General features: G+C 33.8%; 1 protein-coding gene across 2 annotated transcripts in view; it reads right to left on the bottom strand.

Annotated features, from left to right (window-relative positions):
* TINAG (tubulointerstitial nephritis antigen) overlaps positions 1–23,448 on the bottom strand; it is a 229,519-nt gene that overhangs the window by 194,371 nt on the left and 11,700 nt on the right. For both annotated transcript variants that reach the window (XM_051997176.1, XM_051997177.1), the window contains exon 4: positions 8,570–8,684. In XM_051997176.1, the coding sequence (XP_051853136.1) occupies positions 8,570–8,684 (115 nt within the window). The remainder of the gene's footprint in view (positions 1–8,569; positions 8,685–23,448) is intronic.

Here is a 23,448-nt window from a genome sequence, read left to right as displayed (position 1 = left end):
GGTTACAGAAATGAAATCAACACCAACAATAATAATTTCATCTAGAAGTTTAACCAGAGTAAATTAAGTACCACAAAAAAGACCCAACAAGCCTAGAAGGCAAGCATCTACATACATGTCAATGGGAAAAAATGACTGCCAAAAACATTTTGCTAGAATATAAATTGACCTGTAAAATCTTATGCAGAATGATAAATGATAATTATGATCAGAGTTATTTCATAGAAAAGAGATGGACAGTGAAAGGGAAAAATAGTTCAAAGAAAGCTTGTAAATATAATCAATTGAGGAAAGTTATATCACAGGCAATCATAGATGAAAATGGAAGATTAGAAGAAGAAAGAAATAAAAAAAGAATTGTGGAAAAAATTATTAAACTATTTTCTCCTTCAAAGACAGTGGAACCACCTCACTTGGACCCTAACATTACAGTCTCATAGAAACTTACAGAAAAAATAAAATGGAGCTAAAGAGAATCAAAATGAGAAAATTAATTGGATTATAAATTCTATCTCTGATGGAGGTTATAAAATTGTGAAATTATTGCTCAATCCTTACTAATACTTAAAAGTGTTACCATAAGAATAGCAATAATTATAAATACAAACATACACACATATACACAAACATTTATCATATATTCAAAAGCATAGAGAGATTTTTGCATTCATAAATGAAGGACTTCTTTGAGAAGTTTTGTGTGTGTGTGTGTGTGTGTGTGTGTGTGTGTGTGGAGAACAAGCACACTTTTAACATGAAATATTCGTCACTGAATCATAGCTTTAAAACATCACAATTAACTTAAAGATGGAGAGAATATAAGGTCTGATTGTGTTTATTGCTTGTTGATAGTGACAAAAAGTTGGTAGAATGTAATGGCTCAGAACTCTGGAGAAATATACTTGATGCAAGGATTCTTATAACAAGGTTTTAACTCAGTGGAATTGATAAGACAATGGTTATCTAGTTTAGCATGGTGATTTATAGGTCTCTAGTTCAGTATGATTAATTTAATCTTACAACAAATAATGGTTCCCTAGTGATATAATAATTGGCATATACTCAGTATGATGAATGGATTTAATTGTAATATATTATTTAAGAGGTCAGAGTCAGACCAAGAGGACTCGAACAGACTCAAAGACAAAGACTCTCCTGGTGGCTAGCCTGTCCTTCTTCACTTCTCCACTGAGACCAAGGCTGGTCCCAAGACCCTCCAGAAAACTAGCCTGAACATTACAGTAGAAGAGAAAACTACCTTTCAGGTCTAAAATAGTGTATATTCAATTCATCAAATTCAATCAAAGATGAATACCACATATAATCTTTCAATTTTGATTTTCATATTCAATCAATAATGATTTTAAATAGTTGTCATGTTTATGGCCCAAGCCAACATGAGCCCTACTCCTAAAACTAAGACAAGGCAGAAAGGACTAAAAGTGAGGGAGTCACCATTTCCTAGCAGGCAAAAATTGTCATATATTATTGGTTTTTGTATATGTATCACATTGATTATATGCACAAATACCAGCTGCATATAATTTTAGTATAATTGTCATATTTTAGGTATCTAAATGAGCACTATGCTATATAGTTGACATGGTAATTATAGATAGTCAAGCAAATTCTCTGTACTTTCAGTGGACTGCAAATTCTAAATTTATGCACCACTTGACAATTTATGGGCTTCACTAATAAAGATAAAAGACAGAAAAGACAAAGAAGTCAAATTTGAACTGGAGGCATAGGTTAGCATATATAAAATACATCAGGTGAAAGAGATGGGTATGATGAGTGTTTATAATAGCTATTTAAAAGACAGAGTAAAAAGATAGAGGGAAATGGAAATGATAGACTGAGGAGTTTCTCTTTCAACCCAGCCTACATTTTATGTCAATGTCTTATTTCATAAACAATAAGTAATGTGGAAAGAAGTAGTTAGAGATTCCTGATAGTGACAGCTAAATAGAATTGTTGAGATGAAAAGAGACAGAAAGAACCCAGAAAGGAAGCACCAAGGAATCATTAGCCAAATCAAGAGTTACTGGCTGCTTTAGGGACATTTGATAATCCTGGCATGAAGACAATATATGAAGTCTTGCATTGGGAAGGTTTGAAACTCACAAGAGGAATAAATGAAGTTGAATTTTGGCATCATGAAATGGGTCCTATAATTCCCAAATTTGTGTAATATTTATAGACTTGTTAAAGATTGTTTTATACTAGGAGAAGCCACAAGGATGTAGTTAAAACACAGTAATTACATATGTTCCTTTGTTGATTCTATATCTTTGAACAAGAACTCTGTATGATTAAGTAAAGCTGTTTATTTACTTATGTGACCAATTCAGTGTCTTCTGGATACTTGCTTGGAACTCAGATAAATAAAGGAGGACCCAGTTAGTGGCAAGTTTTCTCCTAAAAAGGGCCTCAAGAGCTATTTTGAGTGGGCATATTCACATTACGCATATCCCTTAGCCTAAGGAGTACAACCACTCAAACAGAAATAGATAGATGTTAGATTAGATCATCTTCTCTTTAGGAACTACAAAGATCACAGCACTTGACCTAAGTTCTTCTGATACTCAGTACAACTACCACCAGAGTGGGATGTGGACCTTCCCAGAATATTCCTTGAGTCAAAAATAGGATTTGGTTAATGATTAGCAGCGCTTTCTGGGGTAAAATGAAATACTATTGTAAGATACATTATAACTTGAAGATTCTACCATGTTGTAAACTTTAAGAGGCTAAGGATATTGTTACACTTGTATCCTTATCATTTTTTTTTCTTTCTCTTTGCCTAGCCTTGTAAATACAGTACTTTATAATTATCTATTGAATTTAATTTACTTGAATTAGATGTTATCTGTTATGTACACATAATTTTGAAGGAAGGAAAAAGCAGTTTTATTTTAAGATCTAATCTACATTTCTGTGAGCTCATATGTCAATTAACTTCAACCTCAATCCAAGCCAATATTTTCTACAGAAATATAATTTATCCAATAGAAAAATAATCATTAAAACAAACAGTAGTTCAACCAATTCAAACCATTTTCACACTTAAACATTAATGACTTCCATAGTCATAAACTTAAGTAAAAAACAAAATGCTCCAATAAAGAATATATGCTTCAATTCATTATAAAAAAATATTCTCTTCAATGAAATAAATTGTTCTCCTGGTATAAATAGATGACCCAAAGGTATAATGATGATTTGGGGGAGGGAGAAGGGAAATGTCACAGTTCATTTATCTTCAATGTATTCTTTCTTTTTTTTTTCTTCTACTTCCAGGAAATGCCAAGATTCTATAGTTCTTCCTCCTTACCTTCCTTCTTTCAAAACTGCAAGTCCTTCTATTTAATTGATGTTATCTTGAAATTAGGAGGAAATAAACTCATTAAACTAATTCCTATTAAGATTCAAATAAAAACTATTAGTTCAGCTTGACTCTCCTGGTAGTATTTACATTTTCAAAGGAAAAGCTTGTTAATAACTCAAAGGAAGCTCTAATTCTAGACTCACTAGTAAAAGTGAAATATTATTTTAGCCAGAATAAAGGTGAAGAAGTCTATTCTGATTTTATTTTAATCCTATCCATAAAGGATTTAAATATAAGTTCAGAATCTGAATTTGGAAGCTAAGGAAATGTGATGCATTGGAAAGGAAGTAGACCTTAAAGTCAACAGGAAAGGAGGTTTAAATTTAGAATCTGACAATTGTTATCTTTATAATCCTAACTAATGACTTTCCCTCTCTAATTTCTTCATACTTCACTTGTGATGCTCTTGACTTTGTTAACTATACTATGGAAGTCTCCTCACTCTGGATGATCACTGAATCCTTGGACTTATACTGGATGTACACTCCACCCCGGCAGCCCTTTCCAATCAAGTGACTAATTACTCACAGAATTTTCATTTTAGGAAAAGGCCCAGGCCAATCATGTCTCAATATTCCTCTCTAGCTCTGTTCCTGACATTCTATACTTTCTTTACTATATTGAAATTTCATATTTTCTTTGCCCCATCTCTTCAATTTCTTTTGAGATAGAATCTTCCATTAGAAGGAAAACTCTTTCAGATCAGATGACTTTTTTGGACTTGTATTTGTATTTCCAGCACTTGACATAGCATCTAGCATGTAATAAGTAATAAAATACTTATTGATTGGACTCAAGTATAAAATGAAGAAAGAGGTCTACACAATACCCCATGAATCTTAAAGCATTATATAAACATGAACTGTTATTGATGCACAGAATATTGAGGCACTAAATGAAAAATTCATTCCTCAAGATGTTTCATCCAGTAACCATTTGGTTCTTTTCATCTTTTTTAGTGAAATGTCTTTGCATGTGTGCAATAATTCAGGAAAGGAATTTGCCTATTTTTTCAACTATTTATACAGTTGTATATATATAGAGAGAGAGTTCAATGAAGTAATACTCTCCCTAGAATTGCCTTTTTTCATTTCTGATTCACTTTCACACTACTAGAGATTAGGAAATTGCAACTCTTAGAAACTTCTTCTACCTTCACTACTATGCATCAGAATGAGAAGCAGCTTCCCTACTTTGTTCTGAATATGGATGATATACTACTCTCATTTCAACTTAATTTTTTCTTATTTTCTTCTTTGGACTAAAAGAAACTGTCTTTTATGAATACATGCTACTAGATGATTTAAATTCTTATATAGTAATTGTCATTAAATTTTGCAATTAAATACCACAGTTGTGAATTTCCTACAGAAAAATCACTAAGCCAATAAGTGATACAGAGTGATTAGATCACCTTCTCTGGACTATGGTAGAGGCAATTTGGAAATGAATTGTGAGTTTCATTGATAGAACAAACTCTAAATGGTGTTGTATATTAAGAAACTCTGGTTGCTAAAATATCAATATAAAAATACAAGCCCAGTAAGCCTGAAAATTATTTCTATATACACCAAAAAGTTTTGTTCATAGAGCAATTTGTAGATACAACAAAACTTACTTATTGCCTACTGCAGAGAGAAGAAATAGTTTTGGTTTTGTTACTTTCTGTTGTTTGCTTTTTTCCTTGGAGTTTTTTCAATGCACACAATGCCATTAAAAAAAGAAAACTAGGAAATGGTCTTATTTTTGTACAGCAAAATTCAGAAAAACTATCTAATATTTTAATAGAATATAAAGTGGAATTTAACGTTTTAAAAGCCAGAAGGAATTACTCTAAATTGTTCACATGATTGCATATATAGATACCTAATAAATGTTTGTTAAACAGGTTACAAAGGAATGAACAATTCAGCAAACACTAAGTACTAGGTCAGGGTGAGCAACAGCATGACATAGTGGTTATAGAACCAGACTCAGAGACAAGAAGACCTATGTTCTACTTTTAACCCTGGACAGGTCAAAATTTCAATGACACCAAGAAATTCTCTGAGACTGTTAAGTTGCATATAATGCATAGAAAGTGCAACATCACTGGCATTTGCCTGTAGCAACCTTTTACAAAAAGATCATAATTTTTATCCTACTCCCAAAAATGTTCACAAAATACTTTGCTAAGGATATAAAGATGGAAATTATATATTTTAAATAGCTTATGATATAATTAGTTTACAATATCATAGACAACATAAGTTGAATTTGGAATTTTAAAATCCAATCATCTTCCAAAAGAGTAGAAGAAAAGTCTAATACATTACAATGTCAAAGCCAAATAGTATAAAAGGCTGACCTTGGGACTGAGAAAATCTGCATTCAAACCCTGATAAAATAACACCTGTATGACCAGGGACAAATAATTTAACCTTCCAGTATTTTCAATCAATTTTCTAAGATTCTAAATTATAAATGATTATTAGTCCACAGAAGAGACTGTTACATCAAGATTTTCCAAACACTGATGAGAAGAGCTGTTTCAATTATAAATCCTAATTCCAATAAAAGCAATCCCATCAAGAGGAACCTAAAACACATGAATGAATGAGCCATCTTAATATCAGAAGGGATATAGAATATAATTAGACATTTCTACCTGAGATATAGTTAGTAATAGTGACTGGAGTTGTAATTTCTTTTGTATAGGAAAATCCCAAGTGAGGAAACTTCTATCAATGAAGCCCAGCACCTTCTCTGCCACTTAAAGACTTATAGTTGCCTAGATTACTGAAAAATCAAGTGACTTACCCAATATCACACAGCCATTATATGTCAGAGACAAGACTTAAATCCAAGACTTCCTGTTCTAAGACCAGCTATTTAGCTGCTACACTACACTGCTTTGCTCTAACTTTAAAACTTGTCTTTGAATTGAAGCAAGATTTTAGATTGTTTTGTCTTGAGACAGTCAAGTCAATAGACAGTGAAAATTCAGAATTGTAAATTTATGTTTCAGTCTCCCAGAAAGCATCTGTATCCACATTTGCTGGTCCCAGACACATTCAAAAGACAGAGCTAGATGAAATTTTTTTTCTCTCCTCTCATGGTTTCTTTTCTAACAGGTCTTGATTTTAAATAGTAATTAGATCTGTACCTTGATTGTCTTAAGAAAACAATTGACATCTTAGTTGGAAGCCTTGGTCAGCTGCAAGACATAACTGTTTGAAAGACAACCCATATTTATATGTTAGGAATTTTTTCTGGTTTCTTGAGCAGAAACTTACTTGTGTATTGCTCTCATAGTTAAATCCTAACACTTGTGAAAATAATACCAAAAAAAAAAAAAAAAAAAAACAACAACAACCCCCCAAAATCTTTGCAATTCTTTGTCAAAAAACTTTTAATAGATTTTTATTTTACTGTTCAAACTTTTGCTAATACTGGCATAACTCATTTGAATAAAGATGAGATTTATGCAATGGTTTCAATGTGGAGATGTACAGCAATCAAAGGGTTATTCTAAGAGATTTTGATAAACTGTATACCAATTAGTAGAGTTTTTTTGGTTTATTTACTTGTTTTTTTTTAGAGAGAGGATTAGACTTTATAATAGAAACATCAAGGCTGGAATTTGAACTCTTGTTACATACTAGATATTTGCCTCCATCAATTTACTTTGCCTCTCTTATACTAAGTGTCCTCATGTGTAGATATAATAATATTGTATCCCCAATCAAGAAATGTTTTGGAAAAGGACTTGATAAATTATAAAATATTGTGTGAATGAACTGTTAATATTATCAAGCAATTAAACAATCAATAAACATTTATTATTTGCTGTAGAGGGCTGAAACCCCAAAAAGGTATGCTTGAATCAGACAACAGAGCCTGTAAGGCTAATTACCTATTCAATGTAAGATAATGATTCTATTAGCATATATTCAGATAAATGGCTGTTCTCACCATTGGTGCTTACTGAATGTTTGGTGTTAAGATAATCATAGGTAAGGATTGGAGGGTGGAGGGAGAGAGGGTGAAGGAAGAGAGACCAGTCACTTAGCGGCAGGATGAGGAGGAGAGAGGTTGGTGACTCTAGACTCCAGAATCATGGATTCTGCTTGCCTATCTCCTTTACTTCTCCCCCTAAAGACCAAGAACTTTAATTCATCTTGACTCTGGCTGACCCCAAGGCTTCCAGGGAGCTAACCCATACTTTACAATTTACCATGCCTGTGTCAAGTTCTCTATTGGCTCTAGCAATACACGACAAAATTGAAATAGCATTTGCTCTCAGAAGCATTTATTCTATTAGTTTTCTTTATAATAATCTTTAATATTTCAAAATAACTGCAAAGACAGCTTTCCATATGCTTCTCTGCAAAACCCTGTGTTCCACACTTCTCTTCTTCCTCTCTTGTCTCTCCCACAGAAAGCAAGCAATGCAATATAGGCCATATTTATTTTTTAAAACAGAAATCTATTTATTCTCAAAAGTTTAGTGAAGGTAAGATAATTGGAAATTTTCTCTTAGGTATTTAAATTTAGAGAATACTGACATTATTGGCTTTCCTTCAAAAGGACTTTAGGACCCTAATTAAAAAGATTAATTCCTTAAACTAGGAAACTACCACATGGGCTTCTTCCATTGATGGTTTCATCATCTTTATCCTGGTCTTCCTGATCCTGGTCTCCTATTGGGGATGAGCTTTCCAGTAATGGCATCTCCATTTTATAGAGGTTCTGTTCTCCCATCATATTATAATACTAAGCTCTATTTCTCTCCTCCAAATGAATTGATTCTCAAAAGCTGATTTCATTTCCAAAGACATGAAAATATCACTTATAAAACAGATCATGATCATTACTTTCAAGAATAAATGTATTTCCTTAAAATTAATTAGGATAACTTCATAAAGATGAATTATTTTTCACAGATTACCTAACAACATATATATCTAAATGAAATCTTTGATGACATTTTTCTAATTTGGTATTACTCCATTAATCTTACTCTTCAATCATAAGACTTTATTTGATTGGTTGGTCATATTTGATGTCACTGAATTTGCAGGTTCTAAGTTTAATCCCTAACTAATATCATAAATAATGTGCTGGGGTTTGGAGCATTACTAAAACACAAAAACACATCATCACCCAGACCTTCAAAAGCAGAGATTGAATACCTACTGTCATTTCATTCATGCTCAGAAGTGTAGGTGAGGGAGGGAAGGTACCAAGTCGAAATTTGTATCCTTCTTCTAAAGTCATTCCCCAAAATTGACTGTAATTGTGAGCCTTCCATCTGCCTCATAAATAGAAAAAGAAAAAATATGTATGCATTGTACAATACAGTTTTAATATATGCACTTTTATTGACAACTAATATTTCACATTAAAAATTTAGTACTCAAGAGAATTTTTGATATTCAGTTTTTATTTTAGAAATAATCAATTACTGCATTTCTTTTAGGTAGCAAGTGCACGGATTAATCTCTAAATTAAATTGATTACAAAATTATAAATGACATTCTATATAAACTAAAGATAATGAACAAATAGAGAAACAAGTCTGATGGCATTTTAAAATAACACTTATACCATATGTTAAAATAAAAAGGCTTTCAACAAGAAAAATCAAGCAAAAATGTAAGTATATATACATATTACTTACAAGCTTATATAATAGGTCCAATGAGATGATTTTTCTCAATTCTAAAATATTCATTCTGAAAGCACTTAATACATTGACATTAAAAGGCTTAATAAAATGACTGAAAAATATTTTGCCTGCAAAAATCTTAGGATTTAATGCTAAGGAATCACCTAATTATATTTTTAACTCTCCTCTACATGAATCAGTGTGGAATTTGTTTTCACGCAGCAAATATACACTTATCCAGGGGAACCAATTCTGTTGACTTTTTTTTTTAAGATGACTACATTATTCAAGCATATGCCTTGCAGCAAAATCTATTGAAAATCAAAATATTTTCCTGAGTCTTGAAGTCCCCCCAAAAAAAAACATAATAAAAACTTAGTGTACATGTGATTCCTCTTCAATTTTAGGATCATGGATTCTCAGAAGGTGAGATAAGTCCTAAAGCTATCATTTATCTTTTCACAAAAATTATCTATAATGCATGAGCCTCTTGTGAGTACTTAAAGTACAATTACTGATAATATGCTTGGTAAGCCTCTAATTTTATTTTATAACATCTGAGCACTCATAGAATCATAAATAATGTTCAAAGATCATTTTGAGATAGTTTTCATCATTAAAGGAATCATAGGAAGGAAGCCAGTGAATATATCTGTAAAGGGCTGAAACTCTTGAGTTCATGCACTGAGGTTTAGACAAGCAAATACTTAAGGCTAATTACCAATTGGACAATATGCTATTAGCATTTGCTTGGAAAATGGCCCGCCTCACCATTCTGTGCTGGCTGGATTGGTTGGTGTATAGGGAGATTGGGAGGAGGGAAAAAGGGTAGAGTAAGAAAGCCAGAGTGACTCCTGGCTGTATTCATGTGGCCATTCCATTCATGTCCACAAAGAATAAAGATTAAGGACTTTTGCTGATCCTGACTCTGACTGATTCTAAAGTATCCAAGGTGCTAACGCAGTCATCACATTTGGCGCATGAATGTGAGACCAAGGACCCCACTTTCACTGAAGAAGTCCCCAGTGACCAGGAAATAGGGTGAGTAAACAAACAGGGAACTTACTTTGTTAAGTGCTAAACTAGTAACTTTTTCTAGCTGAAATAGGGCAGATATTGGGAAAATATTCTCCCCCATCCCCAACCCCACCTGAAAGGAGATCTGCAGAAAGCATAGTCAGACTGATAAAGAGACAGGGTTTATTTATAACTTGGGGGCAGATTGATGGATTCCTGGATACATTAGAATGTACGTCCCCTTGGTTCTTCAATGAAGAAGAAATTACTCTAGATAATTGGAAACTTGTAGATCAACTATGTGAATATTATAATGATAATGGTTCCAAGTCAATTTCCAAAGAAACATTTTATATATATATATATATATATATAATATATATATATATATATATATATATATATACACACAACATAATACAATTGGCCTTAAAAAATCCTACAAGTTATAGAAAAAAGAAAAGTTTTCAGAACAAGTAGATGAGGAAGTGTGAGGAAAAAGAGAACAAAGACAAAGAACAGTTTATAGACCATATCCCCACAGAGCATGGAGATTTAAGTGAGGTTCAAGGGTGTGGTGACATTCTATTTCACCAGGAAGCTTCAACCCTGCCTACAGAGCAAATAATTGACTCTCCCCCATCAACTCCACCTTCTAGGAGAGAGGGAGGAAGAGTAGTGGGAGGGGTAGTGATGCCACCAGCACCTCCTCCCCAGCAACTACCCCCTCCTATGAGTAGATTGCAAAAGGCAGTACTCAAAGCCCCTAGGACTGGATGGATATAAGTGATCTGAAACTAGGCATGTATCCAGTGATTCAACAGTTTAACTGCTCAGGTAAAGAAAGTAGAAATACACTCCTTTTGACATAGAAATCCTCAAAGACCTGAAAAAGGTTTGCACTCTTTATGGGGTTACATCAGCTTATGTTAAGATGTTATAGAATTTGGCTTATGAAATCTTAACCCCTAATGACTGGAAATCTATAGCAAGGTTATGCTTAGAACCTGGACAAAACTTGTTGTGGCTTTCTGAATATAGTAAGCTCTGTAGGATACAAGCCCAACAAAATAGTCAAAGTGAAGTTCATGCTTCAATCACCTGTGACCAACTAACAGGTGTAGGTTCTTATGCAGACATCTCAGTACAGATTAATTACTCCATGGCAGCATATGAGCAAATTGTTACTGCTGCTATCAAAGCATGGGCTTCCCTCCACAATAAAAATGACAAGGGTGAAGCCTTCACAAAAATAACACAAGGGCCAAATGAACCCTTTGCTGATTTTTTGGGATGTTTGCAGACAGTTATCATATGAATTAATGGTGAAAATGCAGTAACAGACATTTTGATAAGGCAACTTGCTAAAGAAAATGCTAATGAGGTTTGTCGAAGAATTATACTAGGACTACCCAAGGATGCTCCTTTAGATGAAATCATAAGATGCTATGCCACAGTGAGCACAAATGCCTTTTATAGCCAAGTTATGATGCAGACTTCCCAAGATCCCAACATGAGAAGACAGAGTCCCTTCTGGCAAGGGACTTCCAGAGATACTCATCAATGCTTACAGTGTGGTAAAGTAGGGCATCTCAAAGCTCAATGTTGACATAGAGACAGAATGAGAAGACAGGATAGGAGAACAAGACCCAATACCATATGTCCAAAATGCAACAGAGGCTTCCATTGGGCCTCAGAATGTAGACTGATTCTGGGAAATGGGATGAGGGGTCCAGCTCCAAGGCCCCACGCAAAAAAAGACTTGGGGTATAATGGCAGCTGATGCTATACCCAGGGAGTGCCTAAAAGTACAGTTCCCAGACATGACCAATCATCCAGAAAGCCATCTGATGGGAGAAAGAGATTATATAATCAATCAGCCAGGAAGCAACCTGATGGAAGAAAGGGATTACAATTGGGGAGAATAGAGTTGTATGCAGGTGGGACAACTAAGATTCCCCCTGGAGAAGTGAAATCTGTTCCTCTCCAGTCTAATGGATCCCTTGCCTCCAGGCATAGTAGGCTTGATCATTTCACCTCCTGAGAATATGTACAAAACAGTGTCCATCCATACACTGATGTGGGAAACTGGGGAATGTGTAGAAATATCCCAGTTACTAATACAGATAGACAATGTGTGACTTATCACAGGAGAAATAGTAGCATCAGGTTTACTGATACACACTCCTAATAAGCAATCTGGTGATAGTCACCCAGATTCTGATTCCAAGCAACAAAATCCAGGAATATACTGGACAGCAGCTGTAATAGCTGGCCAACCTATGATCACTATCTGTATAAATGGCATACCATTAGAAGGATTGGTGCAGATCGTACAGTCATTAGAGGTGCCAACTGGCCCAGTCACTGGTCAAAGATTAAAGCAGACACCTATATGTCTGGCATAGGAGGATCAATAGCAGCTAAAGTTAGTGTTACCCCTTTGAGATGGATAGGATTAGGGTTAAAAGTAAGTACTTTGGTTTTTTAGGCAGGGCTGCTGTTGAAAGTCTGCCAACACTTTCACCTGTTCTTATCCAATGGAAAACGGATACACCAGTGTGGATAGAACAGTGGCCCTTAGGTAGCAATAAAATTCAAGCCTTATTAGATAAAATGCAGGAGCAATTTGACCAAGGACACTTATAACCTTCTCTAAGTCCTTGGACTTCCCCAGTATTTGTTGTAAGAAAGAAATCTGGAAAATGGAGGATGTTGACTGATTTAAGAAAGGTAAATTAACAAATGGAAACTATGGGAACTCTTCAGCCTGGACTCCATCTCCTACGCAATTGCCTAGAGAATGGCCTCTTTGGGTTATAGACATTAAGGATTGTTTCTATTCTATCCCTCTAGGTAAGGAGGATATGAAAAGATTTGCCTTTTCAGTGTCCAGTGTTAACTTAGCTGAGCTTTATAAAAGATATGAATGCATGGTTTTGCCACAGGGAATGAAAAACAGCCCTACTATGTGTCAAATGTATGTTGCTGCTGCTCTTTCTCTAGTAAGAAAAGCATTTCTGAAAGTTATGTTATTACATTACATGGATGATATATTGGGATGTGCACCCAAGGAACAAATGTTAGAAGCATATCTACAAAAGACCATAGAAATACTAAGGAACTACAAATTGCACATAGCTCCAGAAAAAAATTCAAAGACATGCTCCTTTTCAATATTTAGAATATGAAGTATATCCTAAGGTGCTTACAGTACAAAAACTGTCCTTAAGAACAGAGAAGCTAAACAACTTAAATGACTTTCAGAAATTGATAGGAGATATCCAATGGATGTGTCCAGTATTAGGCTTGACTACCTATCAATTGCAACTGTTACATGACATTTTAAAGGGAGACAATGCTTTAAACTCACCATGCCAGGTTACAAAAGAAACTCAAAAAGCTTTGAGAGAAGTTGAACTGGCTTTATCCAATGTGGTTAAATCACTCAAAAACCCTTGGAAATATCAGATTTTGCTACATAAGAGGCACCCACAGCAGTCCTTCATCAAGGAGACAATGTGATAAAGTGGGCGAACTTCCCAGCACAACCAGAACAAAGCCTTACTCCTTACCCAGTGCTTGTGGCTATAATTTTATTACAGGCCATTAAGGGAGCAGTACAATTATCTGGGATAAAACATGACAAGATATACACATTTTTGCCAATGCACAAATTAATGTATGCTGTGAAACCATCCCAGAGTGGCAAATTTTATTAGCCATGGCTCCAAATTTTACACATGGGTCTCCATTAAAGATAACCAGACTATTACATAATTGGCGATGGATTCTTGAAGAAAAGGTTTCTAAAGTTCCTCTTAAAGGACCAACTATCTTTACAGATGCATCCAAACATAATATTTGTACTGTATACTCTCGTAACTTAACTATAAAGAGAATAGTCAGAACTCCTTTTTAGTCCACTCAGCAGAATGAATTATATGCAATCATTCTAGCTTTTACTTATTATCCAGAAGATATAAATATAATATTTGATTCAGCCTGTTCACTAGATGTGGTACTAAGAATTGCATAGCCCAAATAAAATTTGTAGCCTCTAATATATATCAGTTCTTTAAGAAACTTCAAGAGCAAGTGAGAAAGCATCCAGGTAAGATTTATATCTTGCATGTCCACTATACTTCCAGGTCCTATTTTTGATGGTAATTCAAAGGCAGATTGCCTTCTAACTATGTTGGCCAATACTCCTTTATTTCAAGCAGTCCAGGAATCTCATTCTAAATATCATCAGGCTGCTCGAGATTTACATTTACAATTTGGAATAACAAAAGAGGAAGCTAGGAGCATAGTAAAAACCTGTACAGCTTGCCTTCCTTTCCACATTCTTACACTGCCTCCAGGGAAGAACTCTCGTGGTTTGAGACCCAATGAAATTTGGCAAATGGATGTCACCTGTTATAAATCTTTTGTTTGCCTGTCTTTTATTCATGATGTGGTAGACACCTTTTCAGGATTCACTTTTGCAATACCAGCATCAAAGGAGACAGCCCTAGTGGTCACTGAATTCCTTATCCAAGCATTTGCAATTATGAGTGTGCCACAAGCAATAAAAACAGACAATGGACCTGCATACACTTCTAAACATTTTGCACACTTTTGCCACTGGTATACCTTTTAATCCTCAAGGACAGGCAATAGTAGAGAGTAGAAACAGAGACATTAAGATGCTCCTCCAAGAAAGGGGAAGCCACAGGTAACCCTAGAGAACTTCTAATCTAGCTCTTTATACTATTAACTTCTTGATTTTTGACAGATACACTGGCTCCAGCAGACAGGTTTTATAACCCACCAGAAGAGCATTGTCCAGTGCAAGCAGCTTCACTATCTTTAGATAATCACCAGGTGATGTGGAGAGATCCAGAAAGTGGTGAATGGAAGGGACCAGATAGATTAACTCCTTGAAGGAGAGGGTTTGCTTGTATCTCTACAAGTGGAGAAGGAATCAGATGGGTGCTAATAAGCTGTATTCACCTTGTCAGTTGGAGAGAGACTGAGCAGACCCTTGAAATGAAGGAGAAGACCCAAGAAACATTGGGTGTTTCCATTGCTGACTGTGCCTATTACTGAAAGAGCATGGCAATTATGGTGTTTGAATCATGGACATCAAAAATTGTTGGACTTCAAAACCCTCAGGAATCATTGGATTCTCTGGGACATGATAAGATTGTTGTAGGACTTGAAAACCCTCAGGAACCATTGGATTCTCTGAGACATGATAAGACTGTTGAAGCACTTGAAAGCTTCAGGATTTCATTGGATTTTCTGAGAAATGATAAGACTGTTGCAGGACTTCAAAATCTGCTGGATTTTGGTTATATTGAATAATGAATGAATTTTGTACAAAGAGTATCTAATTTCTTTTTTTTCTTTCTTTTTAATTTTGTTTGTTTAATATGTTTCTCCAATATCATTCAAAACAGAATTTTTTTTAACATTTGTTTTTAAAATTGCTGCGTTCCAGGTTCCCTCCCTTTCCATTCACAATTTCACAATTAAGAAACCCCTTGTGAAATTATGCAAAACATTTCCATAAAAATCAGGTTATGCAAAAAAAGGATCTCCCACCTTAATGAAAATAAAAACACTCAAGAAAAATTAATTTTTCCTCATCTAAAAACTGCCTGTCCCCATCCATTGAGCTTTATCAACTAGATAATATTTTTATAAATTTGATACAATTTTTCATGTATATGAAAAATGAGACATTTATCAAATATGCTGGCTATAATGATTATTTCTCACTTTTTTGCTTTCCTTTTAATCTTAGTTTTGTTTGTACAAAAGTTTCTTAATTTGATATAACCAAAAATATCTATTTTGCATTTTGTAATGTTCTCTTTTTCTTGTTTGGTCATGAATTATTCTTTTCCCCATAGATCTGACAGTAGGCTATTATTTGCTCTTCTAATTTGATTTGGTGTCATCCTTTATATCTAAATCATGCACCCATTTTGAACTTATCTTGGTGCATGGTGTGAGGTGGTTATTTGTTATTAGTTTGTATTCTATTGATTTCCAGTTTTTAATTTATTTAATTATTTTCAACACACATTGCTCTATAAATCATGTTAGGAGAGAAAAATCAAAACAAATGAGAAAAATCATGGGAGAGAAAAAAAAATGAAGTGAACATAGCATGGGTTGATTTACATTCAACCTCTATAATCGTTTTTCTAGATGTAGATGGAATTTTCTATCCAAAGTCTATTGGGATCACTGAACCACTAAGAAGAAAAAAATTGATAATTGCAAATTATTGCTGTTATTGTGTACAATATATTGCTGGTTTCACTCAGCATCAGTTCATGTAAATCTTGCCAGTTTTTTTTAAATCAGCTTGTTCATCATTTTTAAAATTTTTTTAATGAAACATTAATATTCCATTACCTTTATATATTATAACTTATTCAACCAGTCCTCAATTGACGGGTATCTATTCATTTTCCAATTTTGACCACAAAAAGAGCTGCTACAAACATTTTTGTACATGTAGGTTCTTTTCCCTTCTTTATGATTTCCTATGATAGAGACCTAGTAACGGCACTTCTGGATCAAAGGGTACACACAGTTTAATAGCTATTTGGGCATAGTTCCAAATTGCTCCATGAACAATGCATTAATGTCCCAGTTTTCACACATCTCCCACATTTTTCATTATCTTTTCTTGTCATCTTAGCCAATTTGAGAGGTAAGAGGTGATACCTCAGAGTTTTTAATTTGCATTCCTCTAATGAATAATGATCTAGAGCATTTTTGATATGACTATAGATGGCTGAAAATTTTCTGTTCATATCCTTTGACCATTTGTCAACTAGAGAATGACTTATATTCTTATAAATTTGACACCATTCTTTAAATATTTTAGAAATGAGACTTTTATCAGAAAAGACAGCTGTATTTTTTTTTCAGTTTTGTACTACCCTTCTATTGGTTTTGTTTGTGCAAAAACTTTTTAATTTAATGTAGTCAAAGATGTCTATTTTGCATTTCACAATTTTTTGTAATTCTTCTTTGGTCATAAATTCCTCCCTTCTTTAAAGATCTGACAGGCAAATTATCCCTCACTTTCCTAATTTGCAAATGATATCATCCTTTATGCCCAAATCATGTACCAATTTCGATCTTGTTTTTTCCTAGAACTTTTTTTTTATAAGTTCTTATCCCCCAAATTAGAGTCTTTGGGTTTATAATTGATTACTGTGTGCTGTGCACCTATTTTATTCCACTGGTGCACCACTCTATTTCTTAACTAGTACCAGATAGCTACTATAGCTTTACAACACAGTTTGAGATCTGGTAGTACGAGTTCATTTTCCTCTGATTTTTTTTTCAGCAATTCTCTTAATATACTTAACTTTTTGTTCTTGTGTATGAATTTTGCTGTTATTTTTTCAAGCTCTATCAGATGTTGCTTGATAGTTTGATAAGTATGGCTCTGAATAGTTTAGGTAAAATTGTTATTTTTATTTTATTAACTCAGCACATGCATGGACAACTGATATTTTCCCAATAATTTAGATATGATTTTATTTGCATTAAAAGTAATTTTAATTACTTTAATTATTAATTATTTTATTATTATTAATTATTTATTATTTTTAATTATAAGTATAATAATTAATTATTAATTAAATTAGAAAAAGTAATTTTCTGAGTTCATAGAATTCCTGGGTTTATCTTGACAAGGAGATTCCTACTTTATAATGTTTACAATTATGATAAATGAAATTTCTCTGTCTCTTGCTGTTGAACTTTCTTGGTCAGATAAAGAAATACTCATGATTTATGTAGGTTTATTTTATATTTGGCAATATTGCTAAAGTTGTCAATTCTATGATGATACTCTAGAGTTCTTTAGATATATTATGATAACATCTGCAAAGAGTACAGTTTTGTATCCTCATTGCCTATTCTGATTTCTTTTTCTTCTCATTCAGCTAACTGAATTATTGTAGTGATAATGGTCAGCATAGTTTGTTTAAGGTGTTTTTATTATTTGTTATTTTTATTGTTTTTTTTTCTTTCAATCTTGATCTCACCTTAGATTTTCAGGATTTCCAGTTCAGTGCTAATTTGGGATTTTTTATATCTTCTTTTTAAAGTTTCTTTGGTTGGGTACTATTTCATTGCTTTGTTGTTTTAACATTTTGTTGATGTAAAAGTTGAGAGAAATAGATTTCCCCTAAGTCCAGCTTTTGCTGCATTCTATAAATTTTAGTAAATTGTTTTATCATTATCATTCTCTTCAATGAAATTATTGATTGCTTCTTTGATTTGCTCTTTAATCTACTTATTCTTTAGGATTAAATTATTTAGTTTGAAGAGCAATTTGGAACTATGCCAACAAGGCTATAAAAATGTGCATACCATTTGATTGAGCAATGTTTCTACTGAGCTTATATCCCACAGAAATCATAAAGGAGGGAAAGGGATCCACATATGCAAAAATGTTTGTTGCACCCCTTTTTGTAGTGGCAAGAAACTGGAAACTGAAGGGGTGCCCATCAGTTGGAGGATGGCTGAATAAGTTATTGTACATCAATGCCATGGAATATTATTGTTCTATAAGAAATGATTAGCAGAATGATTTCAGAGAGGTTTGGAGAGACTTACATGAACTGATGCCAAGTGAAATGAGCAAAAGTAGGAGATCATTGTACACAGCAGCAGCAAGATTATAAGATCAATTCTGATGGACGTGGTTCTTTTCAACAATGATATGATTGAGGTCACTTCCAATGATCTTGTGATCAAGAGAGTCATCTACATGCAGAGAAAAGACTGTGGGAACTGAGTGTGGATTACAACATAGCATTTTCACTCTTTTTTTTTGTTTGCTTACATTTTGTTTTCTTTTTCATTTTTTTCTTTTTGATCTGATTTTTCTTGTACAACATGGTAATTGTATAAAAATGTATACATATATTGAATTTAACATATATTTTAACATGTTTAACATATATTGGATTATTTGCCTTCTAGCAGACTGGGGCAAAGGGAGAAATTTTGGAACACAAGATTTTTCAGGGGTCAACGTTGGAAAATTATCCATGCATATATTTTGAAAATAAGAAGCTTTAATGAAAAGAAAAGAAAAAAGGACCTATTTGCATAAAAAATATTTATAGTTACTCTTTTTTCTAGTGGCTCAGAATTAGAAATCAAAAGCATGCCTGTAAATCAAGAAAAGCCAAACAAGCTGTGGTCTTTGATTAAAATGGAATATTATTGTGCTATTAGAAATGACAAGTCAGGATGATTTCAGAAAAACTTGGATAGATTTACATGAATCGTGCCTAGTGAACAGAAACAGGAGGAACTGTGTGTGTTTTACACAAAAACAGCATTATTGTCTAAAACAATCCCAAAGAATGAATGATGATGTGAAGTATTTTATTCCTGGAGAATGAATGATTATTATTTGAATACAGATTGAAACATGTTACTTTTTACTTTCATTTTTTTCTTTTATTTGAGTCTTCTTATATAAAATGACTTATATGGAAATGTTTTACATAATTGCATATGTATAAAGCATATCTGACTGCTTATAATCTCATTGAGTGGGAAGGGGAGAAATAGAGGAATAAAATTTAGATTTCAAAACTTTAAATAAAAATGTAAAACAAAAAACAAAAAACCCAGATTATCTTTCCACTGCCCTTTCTTGAATTTATTTTTATTGCATTATGATTCAAAACAGATTTAATATTTTTGCCTTTTGCATTTGATTGTGAAGTTTTTATTGCCTTAATAATATATAGTCTATTTTTGTGTAGATGCCATATGCTGCTGAGAAAAGGTATATTCCTTTCTGTTCCCATTCAGTTTTCTCCAAAAGTCTGTAATATCTAACTTTCATAATACTTTATCTCCTTAGCTTCTTTCTTTATTTTTGGTTAGATTTATTCCCTAAGAAGGGAATGTTGAGGTGCCCCCATCAGCTTTATTACCTATTTCTTCCTGTAACTCACTTAACTTCTCCTTTAAGAATTTGGATGCTATACCACTTGGTGCATATATGTTTACTATTAATCTTGCTTCATTGTTTATACTACCATCTATTTTTGATTTTGCTTGGAGATCAAGATTGTTGCACTTGCTTTTTTTTTAACTTGATATGAAGCATAATAGATTCTACTTCAAACCCTTACCTTTACTTTGCTTGAAGTGCTTTTTTAAACAACAGAATGTAGGATTCTGCTTTTGATTACCTCTGCTATGTGCTTCCCTTTTATAAGAGAGTTCATTCCATTTCCATTCACAGTTATGATAATTGTGTAATTCTCTCCATCTTATTTCTCCTCTTTGTCCTTGTCTCTTTTTCCCTCTTAACCAGTGCTTCTCCCTCCCACTTCTCCTAATTTGCCCTCCCTTCTATCAATTCCCATTCCCTTTCACTTAATCTCTTCCCCTCCTACTTCTCCTTTGAATAAGATAATGTTATAACTACCAAGTCTTGTGTAATAAAGATTGTTACTCCCTGATATTTAAAATGTTTACTTCTAATCATTTTTTTCTTGCCCTGATAATTGTGAAATTTGACTATGATGTTCCTTTCTGTCTTTATTATAGGATCTCTTTCTTGAGTTGGTGATGGGTTCTTTGAATGTCTATTTTGTCCTCTGGTTCCATGACATAATTTCTTGAAAAATGCTATTTCCTCTTTTTTTGATCATGGCTAATGGTAATCATGATAATCCACTGATTCTGATATTGTCTCTCTTGGATCTATTTTCTATGTCACTTGTTTTTCTCATGGGGTATTTTACATTTTCTTCCATTTTTTTTCATTCTTTTGAATTTGTTTGATTAATTCTTCATTTTTCCTACCATCATTAGCTTCCACTAGCCCAATTCTACTTTTTAAGGTGTCATTTTCCTCAATTAGTTTTTGCATTTATTTTCCATTGGCCAATTGTATTCTTTAAGAAGTTGATTTCTTTAGGGGGTTTTTATACCTCCTTTTCCATTTGTCCAGTTCTACTTTTTAAATAGTTTTCCAAACTGTTGACTCTTTTTTTCATAGTTCCCTTGCATCATTCTCAATTCTTTTCCCAATTTTTTTGAGTGCTTCTATGAGTTCTATGTGGACTTAAGACCACTTTCCATTTTTTATTGGCATTTTGTCCATAGGTATTTTGAGATTGTTGTCTTCTTCATAGTTTTTGTCTTGATCTTTCCTTACGCCAGAAGTTATTATGGTCAAATTTTTATTTGGCTTTCTTCCTTTTTTATTAAATTTAAGCTATGCTCCTGAGACTTCTTGTGCCAATGGCTAGAGGCTTTGGTTGTTTACTTGGTGCTGCACTGTTGATGTCTTGAGAGTCATGGGGACCTTCATGTTTGGTATTATGTGGAAGAGGTGGGGTGAGGGATAAGCTGCACTGCTGCGGGGTGAAGGAGTCTGGCAGTTTACCTGGTGTTGACATGAGGTCCTTTTATTGGGGGGTCTGTCATATGCTGAAGTCAGATGGTACACTTCTATATAGCTGGGGTAACACTGAAGTACATAGTGGTCTGGTCACTGGAGGATGCCTGTTTGCATGGAACTGTGCTGAGGTGCATGGGAGTCTGGCTGCAGGAGTATGTCTATTTGCCCAGGGCTATACTGAAGTACATGGTGATCCTGGAGATGGAGTTTGTTGGCTTCCCTGATTTTGCCAAGGGGTGGTGTGGGGAAAGTGGGGTCTTGGTGTTCGTATTCCATCTGCTTCACTACATGGGGGATCAAAATCTCCTGTTTACTGAGACAAGGCTTCCTGCTGGCTTGCTGTGAAGCTTCCTGTATTGAATTACACTTCTCCCTTTCCCCAAGTAAGAAGAATTCCTCCTGCAAAATCTTCAAGTTTCCTGATCTAAAAGATTGTTTTACCCTGTCTCCTTGATGGTTTTGCTGCTCCAGAACCTGTCTTGGGGTGCTATTTTATGGTTGCCCAGGAAATGAACATGAGAGGAATATAGTGCTTCACTGCTTACTATACCATCTTGGCTCCTGGAGGTAGAATTTGTTTGCCATTTTCTTCTTCAGCTCATTTTACAAATAAGGAAATTGAGACAAATAAATTTAAGTAATTTGCCCAAGGTCACATAGCTAATAAGTGTTTAAAGGATGACTTTAATACAGAAAAATGATTCTTTTTGATGGTAGGCATTGCACTGCATCTCTAGCTGTCTGGAAGGAGTCTAGGCAAAATTCAAGAGGCCTGGTCCTTATTCTTATAAGAAGATTAATTGGATTTATTGTGTTGCAAGGTGATTTTTCTTAAGTGTCTCTCTGACTACATCACTGTTCAATGAGCTCTAATAAGCTATATTCCAGTATTGAATATAATCTGATTTCCCTCCCTCTTCTCTCACTCCCTCTTTCATACACACACACACACACACACACACACACACACATTCATTCACACACCATGCTGTCTTAAATTCAAATTTCTGTATTCACTATGATATATGATGTATCTCATAAAAATCAATCATGTCAATTATCATATTTAACAATATTTTGATGTCTTTTAACCAACAACTTAAATGATGTCTAAACCATACCATACTAAGAAACTATTAAGTAAAAATGGATAAATCATGGGATTTTAGAATTTTGAAAAGACATTAGAGATTATTTTTTGTTCCAATTAAGCTCCTTGGAAGACAGAGATCTTCTCACTTTTGTTTTTATCCCTAGAACTTAGAACAGTGCTTAGCATATAAGAAATTCTTATTGAAGTGAATAATTCCCATAATTTTAGAGATCACCTATGGGTCCAGATTAGTGGTCATACACTGAATTCATTGTCAAGCTATGACTATAAATCTAATTTCAATTATGACATAAAATCAATAAATCATAATACTAGCCAGTTTAACAGATTTAACTAATTTTAAGTCACTTCAGGGGATCTGAATGAACAAAGGAGCTATTTTCATGTCACTGAGAGGTAGAAGGTATATTACTTTATATAAGAAGAAAAAAAATAGGTGCTTGTGAGACATGATTTGAGAGAGTCTGGACCAAGATAGGTATAATAGCTTCATTATACATGTGTGTGTGTCTGTGTGTGTGTGTGTGTGTGTGTGTGTGAGTGTTTGTGTGCGTTTGTCTGTGTGTGGGGGGTGGGTAGAAGGGGAGGAAGTTGAGGCAGGACAGAGAGGAAGATGAAAAAGGTGAGTTTAAGAGGTGTTTGGACACCTCAAAGAAGCTTAGACCTGTTCACAATTTTGTTAGGCTTAACCCTAATGTAATTAAATAATTTCCCCTAAGTCAAAGTTATTTTAGAACAGAATAAGGGTTCATATGGAAAAACAAAAGGTCAAGAATTTCAAGGGAATTAATGAAAAAAAAATCAAATGAAGGTGTCCT

This window comes from Antechinus flavipes, chromosome 4 (genome assembly GCF_016432865.1).
Source record: "Antechinus flavipes isolate AdamAnt ecotype Samford, QLD, Australia chromosome 4, AdamAnt_v2, whole genome shotgun sequence".
NCBI classification, from domain to species: domain Eukaryota; kingdom Metazoa; phylum Chordata; class Mammalia; order Dasyuromorphia; family Dasyuridae; genus Antechinus; species Antechinus flavipes.
This window is presented reverse-complemented; position numbering and strand designations above follow the sequence as displayed.